This window comes from Epinephelus moara, chromosome 8 (genome assembly GCF_006386435.1).
Source record: "Epinephelus moara isolate mb chromosome 8, YSFRI_EMoa_1.0, whole genome shotgun sequence".
In the NCBI taxonomy this organism is placed as follows: domain Eukaryota; kingdom Metazoa; phylum Chordata; class Actinopteri; order Perciformes; family Serranidae; genus Epinephelus; species Epinephelus moara.
The window spans coordinates 22,057,789-22,079,353 of record NC_065513.1 but is presented as its reverse complement, the minus strand read 5'-3'; the positions used below and the strand labels follow the sequence as shown (position 1 = coordinate 22,079,353).

The following is a 21,565-nucleotide window of genomic DNA, read 5'->3' as shown; positions in this document are numbered from 1 at the left end:
GCAGAAAGGCAGTTCAACTTTTCCTCTTGAGGAACAGGTCTTGTTTACCCAAGATCACAAAACCAGCATTTGCTCTAGCCTTGACAGGCTTTATCTCAGCTGCTAGGGTCATCTTTGAAACTGGAAAAGTTGAGTTAGCCTGATATAGAGAGTGGGTTTAGTTAATGACAGTGAATGCATCATTTGAGTTAATGATAGCCAATTTGCATGACTGAAGAGAATCATATTTGCTTGTCTGGAACCAGTTTTTGTTTTTTATAAAAGGACTTAACATGTCATAGGAGCTAGACACTGCACTGAAATTAACTACAACTGTAACATACAGATAGAGGGAGCGGGGTTGATGTGTAGAATAGGTCACCTGATGATATAAGTATTAATGCTGTGCTGATGGATTTTTGAATCCTTAATGTTACGAACACTGCAGAGATGTGTTTTTGTTTAGTCTGTGCTGTTTGTGTTTATGCATTTGTGTTTTTTGTGTTGATGTACTTAAAATAGAAAAACCTCAATAAAAACGTAAGTGACAAAAAAACATTTTATGGCTCAATTTCATAATACACATCCAGACACAGTTGGACGGTAATAAATGGCTTTTATATATATAGGTCATTTTATGTGTAAAGAGTTGTGTCCTCAAAAAATATTACAGTATCAAAAATAAAAGTATTTCAACAATCCAAAATAAATTAGAATACTGAAAACAATGAAATACAGTTGCAACACAAACACATTATCATGGCTACATCCACGAAACTCTCCAACTGTAAAAAAACAAAATGAAATTCTCACATTTCTAAACACAAGATCGCTGATAGACTGATTTACCGTTCACAGCATTTTACCAAAAAATAATAAATCTTGTTTATAAAAACTAGATCTTTGTAAACACATGAAACACAGGACATGTTTGATGGAGGAGGGTTACAGTGCTCTCTGTCAAAGAGTACCTACTCCTTTCTGAATTTAACTCTTAGAAAGCAACAACATGATTTTATAGGTCCAGTCAACTTGAAGGTGTCCCTACAGTTATGTATGAGGGTATGAGGTAACAGTCCAAGGTGAGTAGAATGTAGTAAACATGAACCTGGCAGTCAACTCCCAACCACACTGTCTATAAGTGCTGTTCCCTCTCCTTCAAAAACAGAAGACGGCTTGATTGTGGGTCATCGAGTTGGATCTCTGCTGAGAGTCACTCTACATGATCTCAGAGTTCTCATTATGCCTCCAACACTGTCGACAGCGTTAATGCCGTGTAGGAGTTTAGAACTGCAAATGAAGTATTGCTCCTCTTTATCTGTAGCTCCTCTGTCATCGTAATCTACTGTCTGAGATCATCAGTCAGCGTTTGTCTCGTCTTTTGTCCATTTCCTTTCGAATTCGAGCCTCTAGAACTGCCCTCATGGCTGAATCCAGGATGTTCTTCTCTGCGACACGCTCCACCACCTTCTCAGGCTTATCCTCCTTTAGAAACAAAGAGAACACAAGGGAATTAAGACCAAAGCAAAGTATAAAAAAAAACAAAAAACAGAAATATCAGACAAAGGGATCTGCATTAACCTTGTGCACAAGGATGGAGGTAATGGTACCGGAGTCCGCCTGATAGTCGAGCCAGAACAGCTCAGTACCATGGGTCTCCGTCTCTGTGCTTGACCCACTTTCATTCCACTCTTCGGCCTCAGCACCAGCCCCTGGCTCTGATCCATCTGGGGAATAAACACACACGTCCATGTTCTTTGCTGTACTCAATGGATTTGCTGTTGGCAAAAACAATGAAAAAGCTAATCATACTTACGTCTGCGCCGAGGATGGTACACTTGGATATCAGGTCGTCGTGGTCTTCTAGGTGTTGTCGTGTGCCTCCGCCGCTGAAGCTCTTTGGCTTGCTTCACCTCTTTATCATAGTCATCTCTTGAAGAGACAAGAAATCGACATTTTGTTATAGCTTGGAGATGTACAATATGCCATATTTGTTACAAAACCATGCAGTGCAACATATCTCTGATCTTCTAACCTATTTGTTTAAACAGGTAATGTTATTGTTTTACTAATAGCTTGCAGTCCTGCTTCCCTGACACAGCTACAACATAACTTTTTTTTATACATTTGCTTTAGTGAAATGCACTACAGAGACAGCAGAATTTTGGCAATCTCAAAGCCATTTTTATCTGCATATGCTATGTCAATAGTCCACAACAAAGGCATGTTATATTGTATTGTAATACATTACATACCCCTAAAAATCTGACACAAACACCTTCGCCTGTTCTTTGATACTAAACGCCACACCTGATTACAGTGTGCTACATGGATTGACACCGTGACAATATTAAAAAAAAACACCTGTAACTCTTTTTTTTGTAATAAGCAGTTGTATGTTGTTTTGCCTCCAGTGTCCTAAACCAAGGATAACTTTGGCAATTGGGCCTCTGCGACCTTTCTTTGTGTTTCTACTTTAAGCGTAGAAGAATATGTGTAAGTCATATCCTGCCTTGCTACTAAACCTTTTCTCATCATCACATCAACTTCTATAAAACATGTCTGATTGCAGCTCTGCAAATTATGGCTGGATGTTGTGAACCAGCTAGAATGCTAGCTACTAACATTAGCTGAGGAAATCACCTAGCAATCTGGTTCCTCCGGATATGGTGCAGGAAGCCGTGGCTCATATCCAAGCGGCCCCCGGGTTTGTATTTCAGCTCATGCACTTCATCGTCTCTTAAAATATCCATTTCAAAAAACAGTTCCAATGCGGTGACAGTATTTGTGAGCTAATGATGCTAATGATTGCAACAAGTCTCAGCCAGATCCATGGACACTGACAAAAAGCTACATGCTAGCTAATGGTAACTTGTAGTCCAAATATAACTTTCGCGGAGTTAACAATTATTAACAAAAACAATATACACTTTATTCTTACGGATAATAACTCTTAAACACACCAAAGGCAGAAGATTGAGATACATTAAATATAAAAACACAGGGATATGCTTTCATAAATTCGGCAAATTATCGCAGTAGTGGTATTAAGCGGTTAATGAGCTAGCTTTAAACTCCGGGTTAGTTTTTAGACTGCTACATGGCAGTTGCGACGTACAACCACCGCGAGTTTCGACGAACCCGGTGCTTGACCCATTCATCTCTTCAAAACAAAGTTGTGCCTTCTCGGTTGTTTGGACATTAAGCTCACAAGATAACTGCTATGAAGGTTTCTCTGAAGCGAGAAAGAGAGGCTGAAGTGGACGACGATGACGACGACAGAGGTATGTTTATTTACTTCTAACGTTTATACAACGTCTTGTTAGCAGGAAGCTAACCAATGCTGCTAGAAGCTAGATGAAAATGCGCTCGGTTTCATTCACGGGTCGGTCCAGTCACACAGTCAAGTACCACTACTGTGTAGTTTTTAACTGGCTACACAAATGCACCGCCCCGTCTAATTAATACAGTGTATAAAATCCATCAACTCCCACCAACCTAACCGCTAGGTCAGTTAGCATGTTTAGCTAGCTTACACTCAACTGCTTGAACCCCATCTGGTTTGACTCTGTTCATTTTGACTCACTTAATGTTGCAGTGGCAGCCAAAATAGGCCGAGGACGTGTTATAGAAGACCGGAGAAGCCGCCACTGCCCTTATCTGGACACCATAAACAGGCAAGAGACAGTTCAATGTGCACAGCTAATGTTGGTGCTAAAAGCTAGTTAGCCTTAGCCTTCTCTATAACTCTGCAGCTGATTCTAGGTTGTGTTTGTTTATCCCCCAGGAGTGTGCTGGACTTTGACTTTGAGAAACTCTGCTCCATCTCTCTCTCCCACATCAATGTGTATGCCTGCCTTATATGTGGGAAATACTTTCAAGGTAGGTGAATGATCTGACTTTTAACCAGAGATCAAACACCTTGTTGTGCATGAACTGATTTACTCATGTATGTCTCCTTGCAGGGAGAGGCTTGAAGTCCCATGCTTACACTCACAGTGTGCAGTTTACACACCATGTGTTCCTGAATCTGCACACACTCAAGTTTTACTGTCTGCCAGACAACTATGAGATCATCGACTCTTCACTAGAAGATATCACGGTAAGCAAAGGCATAGTGTTACAGGCTCATAGTATGTCATTATTACAGTTTCGACAGCCAATGTTTATTCATGTTCATGTTCAGCACCCTCTTTAAAATAAAAAAAAAACCAAGTTAAATCCCACACTGAATGTTGTTATGGATAGAGCTGAGAGGTAAACAATCAATATGATATTGGTACTGTTGTACAGCTATACATTTAGGAGTCGTTGAGATTGTTGTGTCAGGATATATCCTACATATCATTTGATCCTGGTTTTAAAGGTCACACAGTATTCAGATTTTTTTTCAGTCTTACACAGAAATACACATTAAGAGCATAAGTCAGATATTATTTTAAGGGTGTTATTTCAGTGATAGGGATTTCAGATAGGGATGCACGGTATTGGATTTTTTGCCGATATGTAACAACTCATTTGACCGATAACCAATATCAATATATCCATATTATATTTTTTCCCACCTTTTATTTTAGTGATCAGCAAGTCTCTTCTGTAGTAGAATAAACATTATATTATGCATGCGTACTGTTAACATGATGGTCCACCAGCAGATGGAGACATGAAATAGAACGCTTTTCAGTGTATGTTATATTTATTCATTGTGCAAAAGAAAAGCATGTTGGCCGATTCTAATAGTTCAATTTAAAGCCAATATTGGCAGATACCGATGGCATACCAATGTTATCGTGCATCCTTGTAGTAAGAGTGTGATCGTAATTTTTGAAGTGCTGGGGAGGGCTGGGCGATATGACTATGTACAATATATCAGTTATATTTTCAAGCAAGATATAAATTTAGACAACACTGTTTATATCAATATAGGGTCAAGTTGTGTTGCATAATGTGTGTCAGTGTGCATCTCTCCTCTCTCACACTCTCCGCTCAGCTCCGTCCCACACACTCACTCAAAAGTTCTTCATCAACAGTCAGAGAGACACAGAGCTGCTCCTCTGTTTAGTCTGTCTGTTAATCAGTCTATAGTGCGACATTGGTCTATATTTGCATGTGCTACGCGAAATCAGTCTGAGATGAATGAAATTACTGTAGTGTGAGGTGGATCATAGTGTGAGGTGGATCATAGCGTGTCGCTATTCTTGGTATTTGTAGTCTCTTTTGTGACATGATGACAGCGCCTAGATACAGCTGACAGATCTGTTTAAAAATGCAGTGACAACACCGAGATTTCATAAACAAGATGTATATAATTCAGGCAAAGTGTCTCTCGCTCCTTCCCTCCTTCAGCCTCTCTGTTGATGCTTTGTGCAGAATTAAGATTAATAGCCTAAATGAATAAAATGATTTCAGTTTTTATCCAGCGCTAGGTTCATTTGAAAGGCCATGGAGAATGACTTTTAAATGATTTTTAATTGTGTCAAACTACAATGGATTTAGGCCGCCTTGATGCTTTTATGTTACAGTTTTGTGTCATGTGCTGCAAACCTTTAAACCTCTGTAGCTCCAGTGCTATGTGCAAGAATACTAATAAACAGCCCTGCTATTTATTTTATATCATTTTTCATTTACATGTTGTACAGCTGCATATTTTCAAACAGGGAATAAAATCCCAGTCTTTGCATTTTATTTTGATCACAATCTGTGTTTATAAGTGCTCGTGACATTTCAAATATGGCTTTGACTTGCAACTAAAAACTTGTAGCCCATATCGTAGAAAACACTGAGATATATATCGTGTATCAAACTTGTAAACACAGAGATATGAATTTTTGTCTATATCGCCCAGCCCTACGATGACGTACTGATGTTATTCGCAAATTAGCTGATTCCAGTATATCATTTAAAAACCAATATTGGCAGATACAGATGACATGCCAATATTATCGTGCATCCCTATAGTCAGTGTATCACATTGTAATTATTGAAGTGCTGAGTCAAAAATACTATAGTGTACAAACTGTGCATTTGTGTTAGTGATGTGACACCTTCTCACTTTCTTTACAGTATGTGCTGAAACCAACTTTCACCAAGCAGCACATTGCAGGGTTGGACAAGCAGGGTAAACTGTACAGAGCCTACGATGGTACAACCTACCTGCCAGGCATTGTAGGACTCAACAACATCAAAGCCAATGACTACGCCAATGTGGTGTTACAGGTATGATTAACTACCACAGTGAACTTATCTGGACTTGGTTATAAACCTTTTAAATAATCCCAGTAATTTCGTGTTTGCCTCTTCTTCCTAGGCCTTCTCCAATGTTCCACCACTGCGAAACTACTTCCTGGAGGAGGAAAACTACAGGGGTATCCGCAGACCACCGGGGGACATCATGTTCCTCTTGGTGCAGAGGTTTGGTGAGCTGATGCGCAAACTTTGGAATCCAAGAAACTTCAAGGCCCATGTGTCTCCACATGAGATGCTGCAGGCTGTGGTGCTGTGCAGCAAGAAGAACTTCCAAATCACCAAACAAGGTAATGTTTCATTTGCCAGAGACTGTAGTCCTGGACTATACTGTGTACTGCAGATCTGAAGTAGGCTTTTAACATGTGCTGCCCTGTAGAGGTTACAGTGCTCATTGATTGTTTTCTGTTCTGCAGGAGATGCTGTGGACTTCATGACATGGTTCTTGAATGCTCTGCATGGTGCTCTTGGAGGCACAAAGAAAAAAACATGTAAGTAGGAGGAGAATCAGAGGGGGTTAATACTCAATTCTTCTGTCATATATATGCAAATTAAGTGTTTCATGTGATTCGTGTTTGGCACAGTGATGTCAAATTATAAATTGATTGTCCAGTCATTACAAAACTTGCAGGGTATTTTAGACAATAATGAACCATGTGTGTTGAAATCTGTCAGTAGGGGGCACCAGCAGTTCCAAAGAAGTGCTTTTGCTTTTGTTTTTCTCTACGGTTTAATTTAGTTTTAGTTTGAGCATGTACAATCTTGTGTGTGCATGTTTCATATAATTGATTGTTGGAGCATGTGAATTAACCTCATTCCCCATTTGTCTTTCTGCCCTCATAGCAATCATCACAAAAGCATTTCAAGGCTCCATGCGGATCTTCTCCAAGAAACTTCCACACCCAGATTTAGTGAGTTTTTGCTTGTGTAATGAAATCCTTAATTTACATGTGCAATATAATGTTTTACTAATAGAATAGCGCAGGGTTGTTCATAACTTTGTTTTAAGTTGTTTGCGTAAAGAGTTTTGTAGCTAGTGATATGTTGAAAAATGTGGATTTTTTTTTCTATATTTATTGATTTCCGTGTCAATTAAAGTTAAGTCAGAGCTACATTTTTGGCAGATTATTTAACATACATTACTTTGGCTTGCTTTAAGCTTGATTTTGAGGTGTCCAGCATTTAGTTCTCTTACACAATGTTAAAATAGTTGGAATTAGGAATAAAAAAATAACAAAAATAACTGACTAAGGAGGTGATGATTTGCAGATACGAGGCAAAGAGCAAAAAGAATATTCTCTTTATGCCCTCAAATCTAACTCTGCTATGATTTTAGGTTCTTTAACAGAAACCATGTGGTGTTTTTATTTTCCAGACACCAGAGGAGAAAGAGGCAATGCTTGTGACAGAGGAGTACCAGGAGCAGATGTCCGAGTCCACCTTCCTGTTTCTGACCCTTGACCTCCCAACAGCTCCACTTTACAAGGATGAGAAGGAGCAGCTTATTATCCCACAGGTCCCTCTCTTCAACATCTTGGGCAAGTTTAACGGCAGCACAGAGAAGGTACCACTTTATTCACATCTTCTTGTCTCAGATATGAAATGCAACATAAAATAAAAGTGGGGAAAATGACTTAAAGCAGTGCTACAATGCAGTAATCTTACAGAAAAGCTTTGGTGCTGATGAAGATTTTGTTTGGGCTTAAAACATAATTATTACATTTTGACACAGTCACAGCAAATGGTGTTTCTAGGTGGAAAAATGGTGGCACTTTGAGCAGATACGAAACCAGAAAATGACACAATTTAACATAATGCTCTGTGGCACATTTCCCACACAGTTTAACACAGATGTTAATCCAACTGAGCACGTACCTGTTCTCTTCAGCTTGCTGTCATACAGCTCAGTTCCCCGTTTGTATGTTCTGTGTTGGGGTTGCTATGTTTGTGCTGTCAAGTAAGCCCAATTTTACCATGCTGTCCTGCTGCGTTCATGGTTGGTAATACTCTCAGGAAGATGCTTGAGATCCTGAAAACTTGTTTGTGTTACAACCTTTTTTACAAGAAATAATAACTTCTGCCAACTACAGACAACAGGACCAAGCAAATTTAAACCATTTAAGCCATTTAAACTGCAGCGGGCAGCAGGCAATCAGCCCCACTTGGTATCAAAGCTGCGCCACCCACTTTTATTTATTTATTTTTGTAAGCACTCTAAATGTGCGTGCGTGATTTTCCCATCTCATTTACATCCAGGAGTACAAAACCTACAAAGAGAATTTTCTCAAAAGGTTCCAGCTGACCAAACTGCCTCCGTACCTCATCTTTTGCATCAAAAGATTCACCAAGAACAACTTCTTTGTGGAAAAGAACCCCACGATTGTCAATTTCCCCATCACGTAAGTGCTGTCCATACACTGTAACACGAATAATGATGCATTGAATCACAAAGTGCATGCTAATAACAGTTTTGAATGGTTGTTGTGTGTAACTTTTGTGAGAAGCGATAAGATGGACGAGTGTATTTTTTCCTCAGTATGAATGTGCACTTGTTCATGTTGTCACTTTGTATTTGCTTCAACAGGAATGTTGACCTTCGTGAGTACTTAACAGAAGAAGCTCAACTAACAGAGAAAAACACAACGTATGACCTCGTTGCCAACGTTGTCCATGATGGGAAACCCACTGAGGGAGCGTACAGAATTCATGTTCTGCATCATGTAGGTTGCAGCCAGATACTTCTCTGAAATAATCTCTGTTTCCATGACTACAAACAACCTAACAAATGGATCAAATTTTGTTTTGACAAAGCCAGTGTCGTGTTAATATACGTTCAAATAATATCTGTGTTTAATCAGGGAACTGGGAAGTGGTATGAGATGCAGGACCTGCAGGTGACCGACATTCTCCCCCAGATGATTACACTGTCAGAGGCCTACATCCAGGCAAGTCTTCCCACTCATTCTGTGCATGGTGGAAAATGTAAATGTTACAGAGGCTTGGCTCCATGTTTTTCTGTGCAACATAAAACTACCTCATAAATTCATTACCTTTCATCTGATGGTGCTCAAAGCACACTATGTCTGTAAATGTTAAAGGTCAATCGCAATAGAGTTGCAGCTTCTGATGTCACTTGACTGTCTCAGGTGTTTTGAATGTCTAATGCTTGGGAGTTATAGTAGTAATATGAAAAAAAATAGACCAGTATTACTCTTTTCAACATGCAGGTTCCTTTTGTTCTTTACATACGAGTTTCACTGTTGTGCAGTGATGCAGACAATTAAATTTGGTGTTTCAGGGGTTATTTAGCTGATAAATTTCGTGAAGGACTGAATCCTTGTATTTTCTGGGTTAAAAAAAAGTCAGTTAATAAAACACATTCTTAGGACAAAGTATTAAGTATTCAATATTAAGATTTCAAAACCTGTATCAGATGATTTTTTTATACCAGATTGCAGTTTAAAATTAAGTAAAAAATAGTCTTTGCACATAATAATGAGTTGTTGTCTTTTCTCTTCCAGATCTGGAAGAGACAAGAGAGTGACGATGACACAAACAACCACACGGGGGTGTAAGTGAGGCACTGAGGATTTTCCTCAGTGTGAATGACCAGATGTGTCGTCACCATTTTGGAAATGAACTGGGCGTTTCTCAGTGATTGAAAATAGGAGAATATAGAATGAGAGTGGCAAAAATACATCTGGACGTTTTCTTAATAGCCACAAAAAACCAAATGTAAATGTCTGCAGCGTTTTGTTTTCTCACAGTTTTATCTTTTTACCACGTGGATGTTTCCAAATAAACAAACTCCAGGACGTGTGGTCTGTATGTTTGTGAATTTCATAAGCAACCATTTGACCTTTTACAGTTTTAGGAGCTTGTCATGTGCATGTAGTTGTTTGCACAGGGAATCAGAGAACAGCAACAAGATAACAGAAGCAGCAGCTCTGCAGCTTTATTGAGTATTCAGTGGTCCACATGGTCATAAATACATACTGAGAGCTCATCTAAGGTAATGAATGTTTTTGCAGTCCTCACAATCATTGACACACATAAAGCAATCTGCAGCATTACACTTCACAAAACTTTACCACTGTAGAAACTGATGGTTCAGACTGAATCCCAGCCTCAGTCTTGTGACACGTCATGCAGACAGCAACATTTCATGATTAATATTTATGGCTTGTTGGTTGGAATAGCACATGTGATGAATAGTTTCCCCAAAAAGTAAAAAAAAAACAAAAAAACAAAAGATCAGTGCAATACATTTATAAAAGACCAGTGTAATAGAGTTGTAAAAAGAAAGCAGTTGTGTGAGTTCGGTTCACTCCTTCCACATGTACTTCTCACAGAAGGCCTGGTTCTGCAAATAAAAACAGAAATAGGATGTGAAACAGAAATCGAATTATTCACAAATCACATGAGTGCTTATAAGTGTTTCAAGTAGTGAGCAGATCAGGGCGGGGAGGAAGAGACCAATGTGTGCTTAAATGATGTTGCTCTAAGAAATGAATAGATTGTTCATGCACCTTTAATCAGGTTCAGATTTTTCAACATCCTTAAAGACAAAATTATCTAAATTTCGACTGAGTCACAGCTTTGATTGGCAGAACTGTCAAACTTCATGCCCGTCCTGCTCTCTGTAGAGAGGACGTCTTGACTCTTCATGTAAACCCTGATGGTATCATCATACTAAGGTATGACGAGGGCAAAATATGGTTGGTATGTAGAACTTACTCCACATTTCTGAGCAGTTTGAACATCTTTGCACCAGTAGCTTGGTCCCCAAGTACAACGGTTCTTTCCCAGTGGCTCCACCTTCTTCGGTGCAACACACAGATCAGCTCTCTGTGGGATAGACGAGACAAAAGATCCCGTGAAAATGAACCAGACCAAGAAATATGTAGTAGTATTCAAGTGGCTACACTGTATTTGTGATAGATGTTGCGTGGACGAGGGCTCATTGTACTGTTGTAAATGATCTCTGTAAACCAACTGTTTTTATTTGCTGTTAGTCGCCAAAATAAGTGTGCTGCTTCGAGCAATGGTAACATTTATGTCAGTCAGTAATTTCAACCCCTCTGAAGGTGTGTAGACCTGCTGTGTGGATCTGTAATAACTTGTGTCCACTTGTGACCACTTGTGTAATGACTTGCATCCACACGTCCACACAGTTATTACAGATCCACAACAGAATTTGTCCACAGTAAACGGTGGAGCACTCCTGCTGTCAGTGGGTCTACACACCTTCAAAGTTTCTTTTTTGCTCCCTCCAGTGAGACAGGTATATGCACATGTGAGTGTTTTTGGAAAAGAGCTCATTCTTACTTCACAAGCATGTGGAGCGTCCATCTGGTTTCCCAAAACCTTTTGCAGTCGGGAGCCGTAGATTCTGGTGAAAGCCTCACACTGAAAAGAACACCAGAGTTACTTTCATGCAAAGTGACAAAGGCTTTCTTTTCTTCGTCTTACCTGATGAAAAAAACTGCTCAAATCACTTTACGGAAAACTCTAAGCAATAAACATGGAGAGGCCATACATTAGTTTTTGAGGGATGTTTAGTGTTAGTGGGAGCTGAGGGTCAGACCTTTGGGATGGCATTAGGGTGATGGACACACACAGACTGGAGGAAAGAGGAAGTCTGAGGTTCTGTGGAGTTGAGACCCAGGTGAAGTCGGCTCAGCACAGCCAGCGTGCGGCATGAGTCACAGTCAGAGGGGAGGAACAACTCTGGGGAATCAATCGAGCATTAAACTTGGTGGAAGTGTGAAGTTCAGATCAAACCGATAAGCAGATGAAGGCCAAATACATTCATTACAACTGACTGACCTGGATCAGGCTGCTCCTTGATCAAACATAGGTGCAACAGAGTGCACACTGTGTGAGGTGCAGCAGATGACAGGAGGAATTCAACTATCTGCGTGCCATATTTGTCGACAAAATCATCACATTGGTCCTTGTAGCTGTGTGGTATGAGATCACAGACCTCTCCCATGAGCTTCATCAAAGCGTCCTGCAGGGCAACAGAGCAGATGTTAACATGATGTAATGTACAGTGAGGGATAATATGTTTCCAATGCAGAACGAAATAAAGTCACCTCGGTCATATTTTGGGGCAACAGGGTCTCCAGTTTCTTGATGATAAATAAACACAGGGTGCAAACAGGGTTGATCTGCCCCTAGAGAGAGGATAAACCGAGAGGTATATTTAAAGTGTGAAAGCAAAAGTTTCATTTCCACTTCCATTTCAAAATCCACTTCTGCTTTCTTATACTAACATTGGAGGCAGAGGCTGTGTCGAGGGCAGGGCTGGATGCATCTTTATCAGTGACATGGTGGGGAAGTTTCAGCAGTTCCTCCTCGTTTCGGGCAGCACAAAGTCCAAAGATCATACAAGTGTCTTCTGGTTTCTACACAAACAGGTTATGTTGAATTACAAGGGGATCATTGAAAGTGTTTATTCTTTTTCCTGAGTGTCTATAAAGCTTTAACAGAGACTAAACTCACCAGGTGGCCGGGTGTCTGCTGCAGGACTTTGGGCAAATTCATCTTCACCTGTGACTCACACTCTGATGCCTGTTCTCCTGGGAGGTGCTGGCACAGAGCATGCAAGGTCTCATACACAGTCTCCTGCAATAACAAAGTAGTTAGTGCATCGTCCATGTTGTAGCAAAAATACCTGGTGTGTGAGAAGACAAAGTGTGAAGCGAGGTCTGGCATGAAATCAAATTTTCATGACATAATTACTGTGACCAAAAGAGTTCACAATAATGAGACCCTGGGTCCTCATATGTGGACATAACATTTTGGGTTTACTTGACCTTATACTTCATTCTACTTAACTCAGACCTGTTGTCCTCATTTGTAGACACTTCTTTGTGCTATTTAGTGGTAGTAAGAGCAAAATACTCTAACATATATAAAATCAAGATGGCAGCCATCTCTGCCAAGTCAGTCTGCAGCCAATCCTGACGCAAAAGTGAGTCCATTGAATCTGTGCTTACAGCGGGCGTCATTTTAAACATCCATTTCAAGGTTTAACTTTCAAAGACAACATTACAGGGACCCCAGTTGCTGGGTGTGTGCCACTTTCCTCATTAACCAGCTCCACAAACCTATCACAAGTGGTCAGTGAAGTGAAGTAAAGAGAAAGTAAATGCAGTGAATGAGTCATCAACATCCTCACCTTAGTATCTCTGCTGGAAATCATGTTGGCGGACAGCTGGATGATTTGGCTGCACTCAGAACACATATCCATTGTCTGAATAAAGAGAAGCCACAGGAAGTTAATTATTTAGGCCTGCAGACATTCCCTGAAATATATCAGCATTTTCCCCTCCTGTTCTATGTTATAGCTCTTTATGGGCACTTTTTTAAGAGTGTGGAATGAGTGGAAATGATTGCTGCCGAGGCCCAGTGACTGTCGGTGGTAGCAACACAAACTGTAATTAACAAGTGCAACTATTTTAAACCAGAACAAAATATCAGTACAACCACTGAGTATTTAACACACATGTAATCCACCCCCACCCCTAAAGTATGAATTTAAAAATAAATAAATAAAATAAAATAATAAATATAAAATATATAAATAAAGAGAATATAAATAAAAATAAGAGGGGAAAGAAAATCATAAATTACAAGTTGAGGATTGTGTTAGTGCAGTACAATACTTCAGTTTAAGTACACATTATATTAATGTACACATTTTGACATCAATTAATAAGGAAAAAAAAAAACGTTGACAGATTTGGACATTGCAGAGGTTCGCTTATAACATATCCCCGGGTACTTCCAACATGCAGGTTAAGCCTGTCCTCTCTAGATGACACATGAAGGGACCCCAAATGTTGCCAAAGAGTGATTGATTATCCCTGATTGCATATGTAATTTTTATTCCAGGGGCAGAGTTGTCGATAGTTTATAAATCCATTTACCCATACCCTAACCCTAACATAAAAAGCTTTGGGTCTAGAGGTATCTGTATGGATAATATATCATGGATATTCTCTATCTGTATGTCTCTGGAATTTCTCAATTGTGGGATCAATACAGGTGTATCTTATCTTATTTTATCACTTCTTCCCAGAACCTTTGGAAGTGAAGGAGTGTCCCTTATTTGTGTGTTGTGTATTTTACATGAATTGTGTTTGTCCTGTTATGTTGGCCTTTGAAACATCTGACCAAACGGTGATAATAGGACAGGATAACAGGAAACAAACTGAGGCTTACCAGAGAATTCTGTCTGATGAATGACACAGGGTCTATGATGAACCTGGACTCACCTTAGAAACAGAAAGCAAAATTATATATCACTGCTGGGGAGGGAAATAGAGACAGAGCGACCATTTTAAAAGGGGCAAGCATAGAAATGTTTCAGCGCTAGTCAGGATATAACTACATCCTTTTTTACACATAAGTGTGTGAGTGTCAGCTGTCATAAATCCCACGATAACAGCCTGATCTTTGACAACAACAGGATTAATGGCGACCAGTCAGGTGACAGTGATGCAGACACTGAGGTCGTCACCAGTAGATGTTGCTCTTACCTGGCCACAGAGACACAGCGAGCACCAGCAGGGTAAATCCAGAGGCTGACATGGTGTGAATGAGCTGAAGACGATATGAAGCGCAGATGATTTTTGTCTATATCAACATCAGGAGTGTGTTTCTTCTTCTTTGTGGCTTTTAGCGGTGACTGGCCAACCCCTGTTATGACCATTACTGCCACCTTCTGCTTCGGAGTTTGGACCAGATATTAAAGGGATAGTTCGGATCTTTTAAAGTGGGGCTGTATTAGGTGCTTATTCATTGTCGACAGTAAATGTCGCTTGGCACGGCCCCATTTTGGAGAAGCAGACAGGAGTACAAACAGGGACCCTAAGCAATGCACTGCTGTGGATGGGGGCATGGGCGGATTATAAGACCCCGTGGGCACAGATATGCAGTGGGCCCCACAACCTTTAGGATCAAGATGCTTATGCCCCTTTTCCACTGCATAAAAATACTGATAAGTCCCACTAACATCTGGCTTTTTAATGTAATTGGAAAGGTTACAATCAATCGGCATTCACATCTAGGTCAAATGACTTTACAGTTGTCACGAGGGGTGGGCGATATGGGTGATTAAATATAATCACAATATTTCATGGTATTTTTGCGAATTAGTAAAAAAAAAAAAACTATTCCTTAAGAAAATAGAATTGCAACAAAATAAGTGATATATTTTTACATGTCAAAATATAATAGGCTATATAAATATTCAGTAAAAACTAAACAAAAATGATCTCTCATTTCTTCAGTTTGTAAACAACAACAGTTACTAAAGTGAGATTCAGATTCTATACAATATTATTAGTACAACAAAGTAAAATCTACCACAAATTACACAGTTATATGGTTCCCAAATACAAAAAAATGTACCCTGGGATCTATAAAAATCAACAGGTGATGCCCCTCTCTTGTAGCAAAATCCTAAATTGAGTTGTATTTTTTTTCCACCTGGACCTTTATGCTCTGCCATTTCTCCTCTAATCATCACGCTGTAACCTGTGACAGGCTGTTATGATACCATAACTATCGCACATTAACATATGTGCTGCTGCCAGAGGAGCTGCTGAATAAGTTCCCTCTGAGCGGTAACTCGATAAGAGTCTGAGAAGTTCGGGGCTGTTTAAAAAACATTAAAGACGCCACAGTTAGTTTATACCACAATACTGAAGCTGCTCCTCTTTTTGGAACCACCGCAGAGTCTGTAATAAATTTGCTTTCAGCCATGCTTGTTGTTGCCGTGGGTAACAGTATGACGCCACTATATCAACAAGTCGAAATATCATGAGTATCACGATATTAATGTTTAAAATGATATCAAAAATTAGACCGGTATTATCGTGAACGAAATGATATGGCACAACCCTAGTAGTCACCTATATTTATTGGCTTCGGCCTCGATCGGCATTGGTGGAAATTCAACCTGTGGGTGAATGCGCTAATTTTAGCCCCTTAATGGGTGAGATGCAATGACACACCATCACAAAATACCCTCTGTCTCCGCCCAAGCAGCGCTCCAACATTGATCCAGTTAGTCTGCACCGAGTTTGAAAGAGAGAATGAATAAGTAAGAGATATATAAAAAGAAAGTTTACTAACCTGTTTTCCAGCCTGTCCGTGATGTCACACACACTCAGAAAAGCGTACTATACACACCTTTGTGTCCTTTTTGTTGTTATTTTGTGTCTCTTTGAGATAATATTGTTTCTTTTTATGTCATTTTGTCTCATTTTGCAGTCATTTCGAGCCTCTTCCTGATCGGTATGTGTTAATTGACATTTTGCAAGTGAAGGCCAGGTGACCCCTTGATACTTTGGGCTCCTAGGCCTGTGCCTGGTAGGCCCGTTCAGTAATCAATCTATGGACGGGGGCAGCAGCAAACGTAATGTTGAAAATTTTGAATGATTTATTTAAGCTGCAAGGCTGATGTGTTCATTCATAAGATCAACATTTTTTGTAAATATGTAAGGAGCTTCAGTTTTCTAGGTTTTTCCCGTGTTTTTCTTGTTCCCTTGTACTTTTGTTTGTTGAATACGTGACGTATGGTGCACAGGCTGTTGTCAAGTATTGAGAAACACACCCACAGCCAATTAATTCCCTCACACCTGTGCATACCTGTGAACACCTGGAATGGGTGGGGCAGTTTCTATTTAAGCTCAGTGTTGGAAATAATGGTGTTGAACACTCTTGACGAAGGTCCGTAAGAACCAAAACATAAGTGTTTACTAATAAATTGTGAAGCTGAGCAAGAGCAGTGTGCAGGATAGACACAACTACTTTACATGTGGGCTATGTACACATCAAATATTTACTTGGGTGTTTGACTCCTTGCACCCATCTGTACCTGGGTAATGCCAATACTGAATGTCCAAACCATAACCCAGTCTGTTGTAGTTTATTGTCTAGACATAGACCAATATGTGATTTTTCTTTTATTGAAATACAGTCCATAACTCCTGTTGAAAATAACAGCTCATGAAAGCTCCTGTAAGGACCAGAAGATGGCAGCAGAGGAGATATACAGTGCTTGCGCTGGATCTCACCCTGCAGGATGTTCAGCTTTATGACACAGGCTTTTAAATTCATGTACACACAGATTGGAGGTTTTATTTGACACACTGGCAAGCAGCATAAACAGAGCATTTTCCAGAGCAGTTTGCAATGCCCCCTGTTATGATGCTGTCTACTACAGGGAGTAGAAGGTCACCAAGATGCCTGTGTCAGATTGTCAGTGTGGTGGCCTGCAGGTACTTGAAGGTGCTCACCCTCTGTATGTACCCCCCTCATTGTCAGGGGTGTATAGTTTGTCAGTTGCTTTCTCCATAAATCCACAGCTAGCTCCTTAGTTTTGCAGGGAGGAGGGGGGAGGCTATTGCCCTGCAGTGACGGGTTCCCTTACCTCTTCCTGGTAGTCCTCTCGTTGTTGCTTTTGATCTGCCCCGTCGCAACTTTTCATCAATAGGCTTGATGATGGAGTCGGAGCTGTCCCTGTGCAGGGAGTGCAGCAGGAAGCACACAACCATAAAATCTACTGACAAATGATCTATTATGTCTCTGATTATTTCATCTTTACCTTCCTGTATTGACTTTATTTGTGGAGCATCATATGCATTTTGGACCTATGATGGCAAAATGTATTGTCCAAGTGTGGCGTATGAAAACTCACAGGTGTGCTCTGTTTGATGTCATGATAATCCTTGAGTTTCTTTTTGCCCTGATGAAGGCCAGGTGACTGACAGCTTGGTCTCTTTATGTGTCTCCATTTTGGATGTGGGCCTGTACTATTAAAATAATAATCCATTCATGCATCAATTTTTGTGATGGCAGCTCGCTAAGCTCCTTTTGAGCAGTGGCTCTACTCTGAGCTCCCTTTTGGGGTGATTGAGCACCTTTGTCTCTAAGGGTGAATGCGACCACCCAACCCTCATTCTCTCTAATTTTTTTGGTCACTAGGCTACCTACCTGTATCTAGGCACAGATACAGAGCACATTGAATGGATAAAAGCTAACCAGACCTGTAACCATTACTAGCTAATTGTATTGTAAATTGCTTCTGTGTATCGGTGATGTGTATTTAATTGTTTTTTCATATTTGTAGTGCTTGTGCTTTATGATACTGAAAGCTGTATATCTCAGTCACACTGTACATGTAAAAGCCCAAATAAGGAAAAGAGTTGAAAATGAGCAATAGCTTTAAACTCTGTATTTTGTCGGTGTATAAACTTTGACCTTTACTAAATGCTCAGTGATGTCCCACTGAGTGCTATTGTTGTTGCACTGCATTATATACCTGGGTGTCTCTGTTATCAACTGATCATTAGGAGTGCTCAAACGTGCTGCACTTGTCTTGCCCTCTTTCAACTTCCGTACTTGACTTGACACTCGCTTTAGTGGCGACCATAGTAACACATACAACAACATGTCTACATGTGAGGGCGTGCAGCCATTTATTTAATTGGACCTGTGTAATTACTGGTTGTTTACTGTTCTGGTTGGCGTACTTCATTGTCCACATAAAAATCCCAGTGTGCAGCTATAGCTTAAAGCAAAATTATGAAAATAAGTAGCAAATGCATTTGAAGGAGAACTACACACATTTTCAAATTCATACACTTTATTCCTATGGTCAAAGAAAGTCCGAAAAATATTAGTTAACATGATCAAATCCCTTCCAAATCCAAAAACATTGTTTGACTTCCCCCAGAGATCCCTGCCCGTCCAGCGGCGGAGGTCTGGGTGCTGGCAGCAACACGGGGGCAAAGCCAAACACAGTTCATCTGCACACACTACGATGCCACACAGCTGGTTCAGTATCGGTTAAGTTTCCCTTTATATTCATTGTCTTGTGTGGCGATCAGCAGTGATTTGGTGGTTCACTTTTACACTGTGATCTGTAGCCTATAGTTCGGCTTTAGCTTCTAACTATCTTTGTCTTTTTAACCTGTTGTTGCTGCTGAGTCAGCTTCTCTCTGGAATCACTGTTTCATTTTTCCAAAAATATGATAATGTTTCTTCAGGGAGTGCAGTTGGTTACAGTGTGGGCTCCATGCTTACTCTGACAGCTTGTGGGACCATCACAAAGGGGCGGGGCTTCGCGGAAGGTCAGTTGTTTATGCTTAATTGATTATCTATTAACACAGAGTTATTTCATGCATTAACTTATACACCATACCACCACATTAGCTGGACTTCAGTGACATAGGAAAGCACATTTCAGATCTATGCTCTCAGATCGGCCGCTCTGAAAGTAGAACAGGATCTATTTTCATAGAAATAAGAATGAAATGAAAAAATATTTGACTGATCGGTTTCAATCATCACCATCATCATCAACCTGTCTGTTTGTGTTAGCCAACACCCAACCCCACTGGGCGTATACTGCAACATATCTCTGCCTCTCTTTGAGGGATTATTAATAAGCTGCAGTGAAGTGTTTTTATTGGAACGATAAGTCATGACTTCCACAGTGATGACTCAGTGTTGGAACTGTTTTCTTATTAGTCATCCTTTCTCTTTGCTGGAGTGCGTTCACACTGACCTGAATAACCCCTTTATGGTAGTCCTGTTTATGTGTTTGAGTATATAAAAATCAAAACCTGAATAGGATTGTAACCAGGATAAGCTATGTGAACGTGTTATTCATGTTCATGTAAACACAAAAACTGATTTCCAAGATTAACTCAGAGGTAGAAGGGCAGGGACTTGTTTCTTCAGTTCATACTTTTGAACTTTTGATACATGTGCAGCATATCTTTTTACTTGTACGTATCTTTTTCATAATGAATTAATATAATGTGTATTCTCAGGCAAGACATGTTTGATATTTAGGAATGCCGTAATACCCTAAAGGTTCCTAAGACATGAACAAATCATGATGGTCTTTGTCGTTGTATTTGTTATTATGGCACTCTAACTATGGAGAAACAAAAAAAACTACATCAGTTAACAGGATGATGCATAATTTCAAAATTTCATCCAAAGCACACAACAGGCAGAACTAGGTTTACAGTATTTATAGGTGAGAGCTTTCCCTGTCTGTGCACCGACTGCTCTCACTCCACTTCTTTTGCTTTGGCCTACAGTCCGTTTATGTCTTTCCGCATCCTCCTTGTGCCAATTCTTCATGAATCACTAATGGTTGCATCAGTCACCTGTGAGCTGTAGGTCAGTGGGTTAATGCCTGCAGACTACAGACAAGTAATGTGACATCATTTCAACTTATTATCTGAATCATCCTGCCAAAACAATAACATATTTGCTTCTTTTAACATGAATAATTGTAGAGAGAATCAACCTGCAGCAGGAACACAGATCCAATCAGCTGACAAACACTGCCCAAATGTGCAAACCAACGAAAGTGAAATTACACCAACGTTAATGCTTATGCCCAGTTTATGTATTTTGCAGTTTAACATCATTTGCAAATCATAAATCTAATCAAAAGTTTATCAGAGACTCAGATTCCAGATAAAAGACCAAACATGACATATGTAACCTTCTTTTCTTGATTGTTAGATTTCCCCAGTTCTTCCGGGCTGTGGCTACAACATTTGTTTCTTCTTCTTTGTTTAATGTTTACCAACATGGCAACACATTCCAGCTTAGGGGTTCAGCAACTTCTCTTCACTGTACTGCACAAGGCACTCACTCTCTCTTGTGTATCACTCACACCTGTCCCCACAAAACAAGTTCAGGTAGGAACCAATTAGCTCATGACCAAGGGAACACAATGACTCCACTTAAACACCACACATGAACATGAAATAATAACTTACCAGTAACTCAATCATGCCGAATCTATTACTATTTAAATATAAATAATGTACCCATTAATAAATGACACAGTAACTTAAGTAATAAAAATAACCCAAAATGTGTGGGATTTCTAGGTCCAGATTACTTTGATGCAGATTAAATTTTTTGAACAACTGGGCCCAGAGTATCATGGGCCTAGTTTTACAGGCTTTCTATTTCTTGGGTTGTNCCACTTAAACACCGCACATGAACATGAAATAATAACTTACCAGTAACTCAATCATGCCGAATCTATTACTATTTAAATATAGTAACTCAATCATGCCGAATCTATTACTATTTAAATATAAATAATGTACCCATTAATAAATGACACAGTAACTTAAGTAATAAAAATAACCCAAAAATATAATGTGTGCAGTAATTATAGTTACACAGAGAATAAATTACATACAAAAGCACAATAAGAAATCATGGTTTAACCTCCTGTTTGGTATGCATTTTGAATTTCTCTTAGCTATTTGGGATAAGTAGGACC

At 39.7% G+C, this 21,565-nt stretch overlaps 3 protein-coding genes across 3 annotated transcripts; 1 reads left to right on the top strand and 2 right to left on the bottom strand.

Annotated features, from left to right (window-relative positions):
• Positions 1-580: 580 nt before the first annotated feature.
• Positions 581-2,873, bottom strand: c8h2orf68 (chromosome 8 C2orf68 homolog). Its single transcript, XM_050050141.1, has 4 exons — positions 2,623-2,873; positions 1,796-1,911; positions 1,561-1,706; positions 581-1,464 (listed from the first exon to the last, which is right to left on the bottom strand). The coding sequence occupies exons 1-4, from the start codon at positions 2,730-2,732 to the stop codon at positions 1,342-1,344; spliced, it is 495 nt and encodes a 164-aa protein (XP_049906098.1). The 5' UTR covers positions 2,733-2,873; the 3' UTR covers positions 581-1,341.
• A 186-nt stretch (positions 2,874-3,059) lies between these two features.
• Positions 3,060-10,037, top strand: usp39 (ubiquitin specific peptidase 39). The gene is made up of 13 exons (XM_050050126.1): positions 3,060-3,263; positions 3,578-3,656; positions 3,767-3,861; positions 3,945-4,081; positions 6,043-6,195; positions 6,287-6,512; positions 6,639-6,713; positions 7,066-7,133; positions 7,598-7,786; positions 8,479-8,621; positions 8,807-8,942; positions 9,081-9,167; positions 9,744-10,037. The coding sequence occupies exons 1-13, from the start codon at positions 3,203-3,205 to the stop codon at positions 9,795-9,797; spliced, it is 1,503 nt and encodes a 500-aa protein (XP_049906083.1). The 5' UTR covers positions 3,060-3,202; the 3' UTR covers positions 9,798-10,037.
• A 115-nt stretch (positions 10,038-10,152) lies between these two features.
• On the bottom strand, positions 10,153-14,924 carry sftpbb (surfactant protein Bb). The gene is made up of 11 exons (XM_050050130.1): positions 14,772-14,924; positions 14,455-14,507; positions 13,409-13,483; positions 12,730-12,852; positions 12,501-12,632; positions 12,321-12,401; positions 12,052-12,235; positions 11,810-11,952; positions 11,551-11,631; positions 10,960-11,070; positions 10,153-10,585 (listed from the first exon to the last, which is right to left on the bottom strand). The coding sequence occupies exons 1-11, from the start codon at positions 14,821-14,823 to the stop codon at positions 10,547-10,549; spliced, it is 1,074 nt and encodes a 357-aa protein (XP_049906087.1). The 5' UTR covers positions 14,824-14,924; the 3' UTR covers positions 10,153-10,546.
• Positions 14,925-21,565: the final 6,641 nt, after the last annotated feature.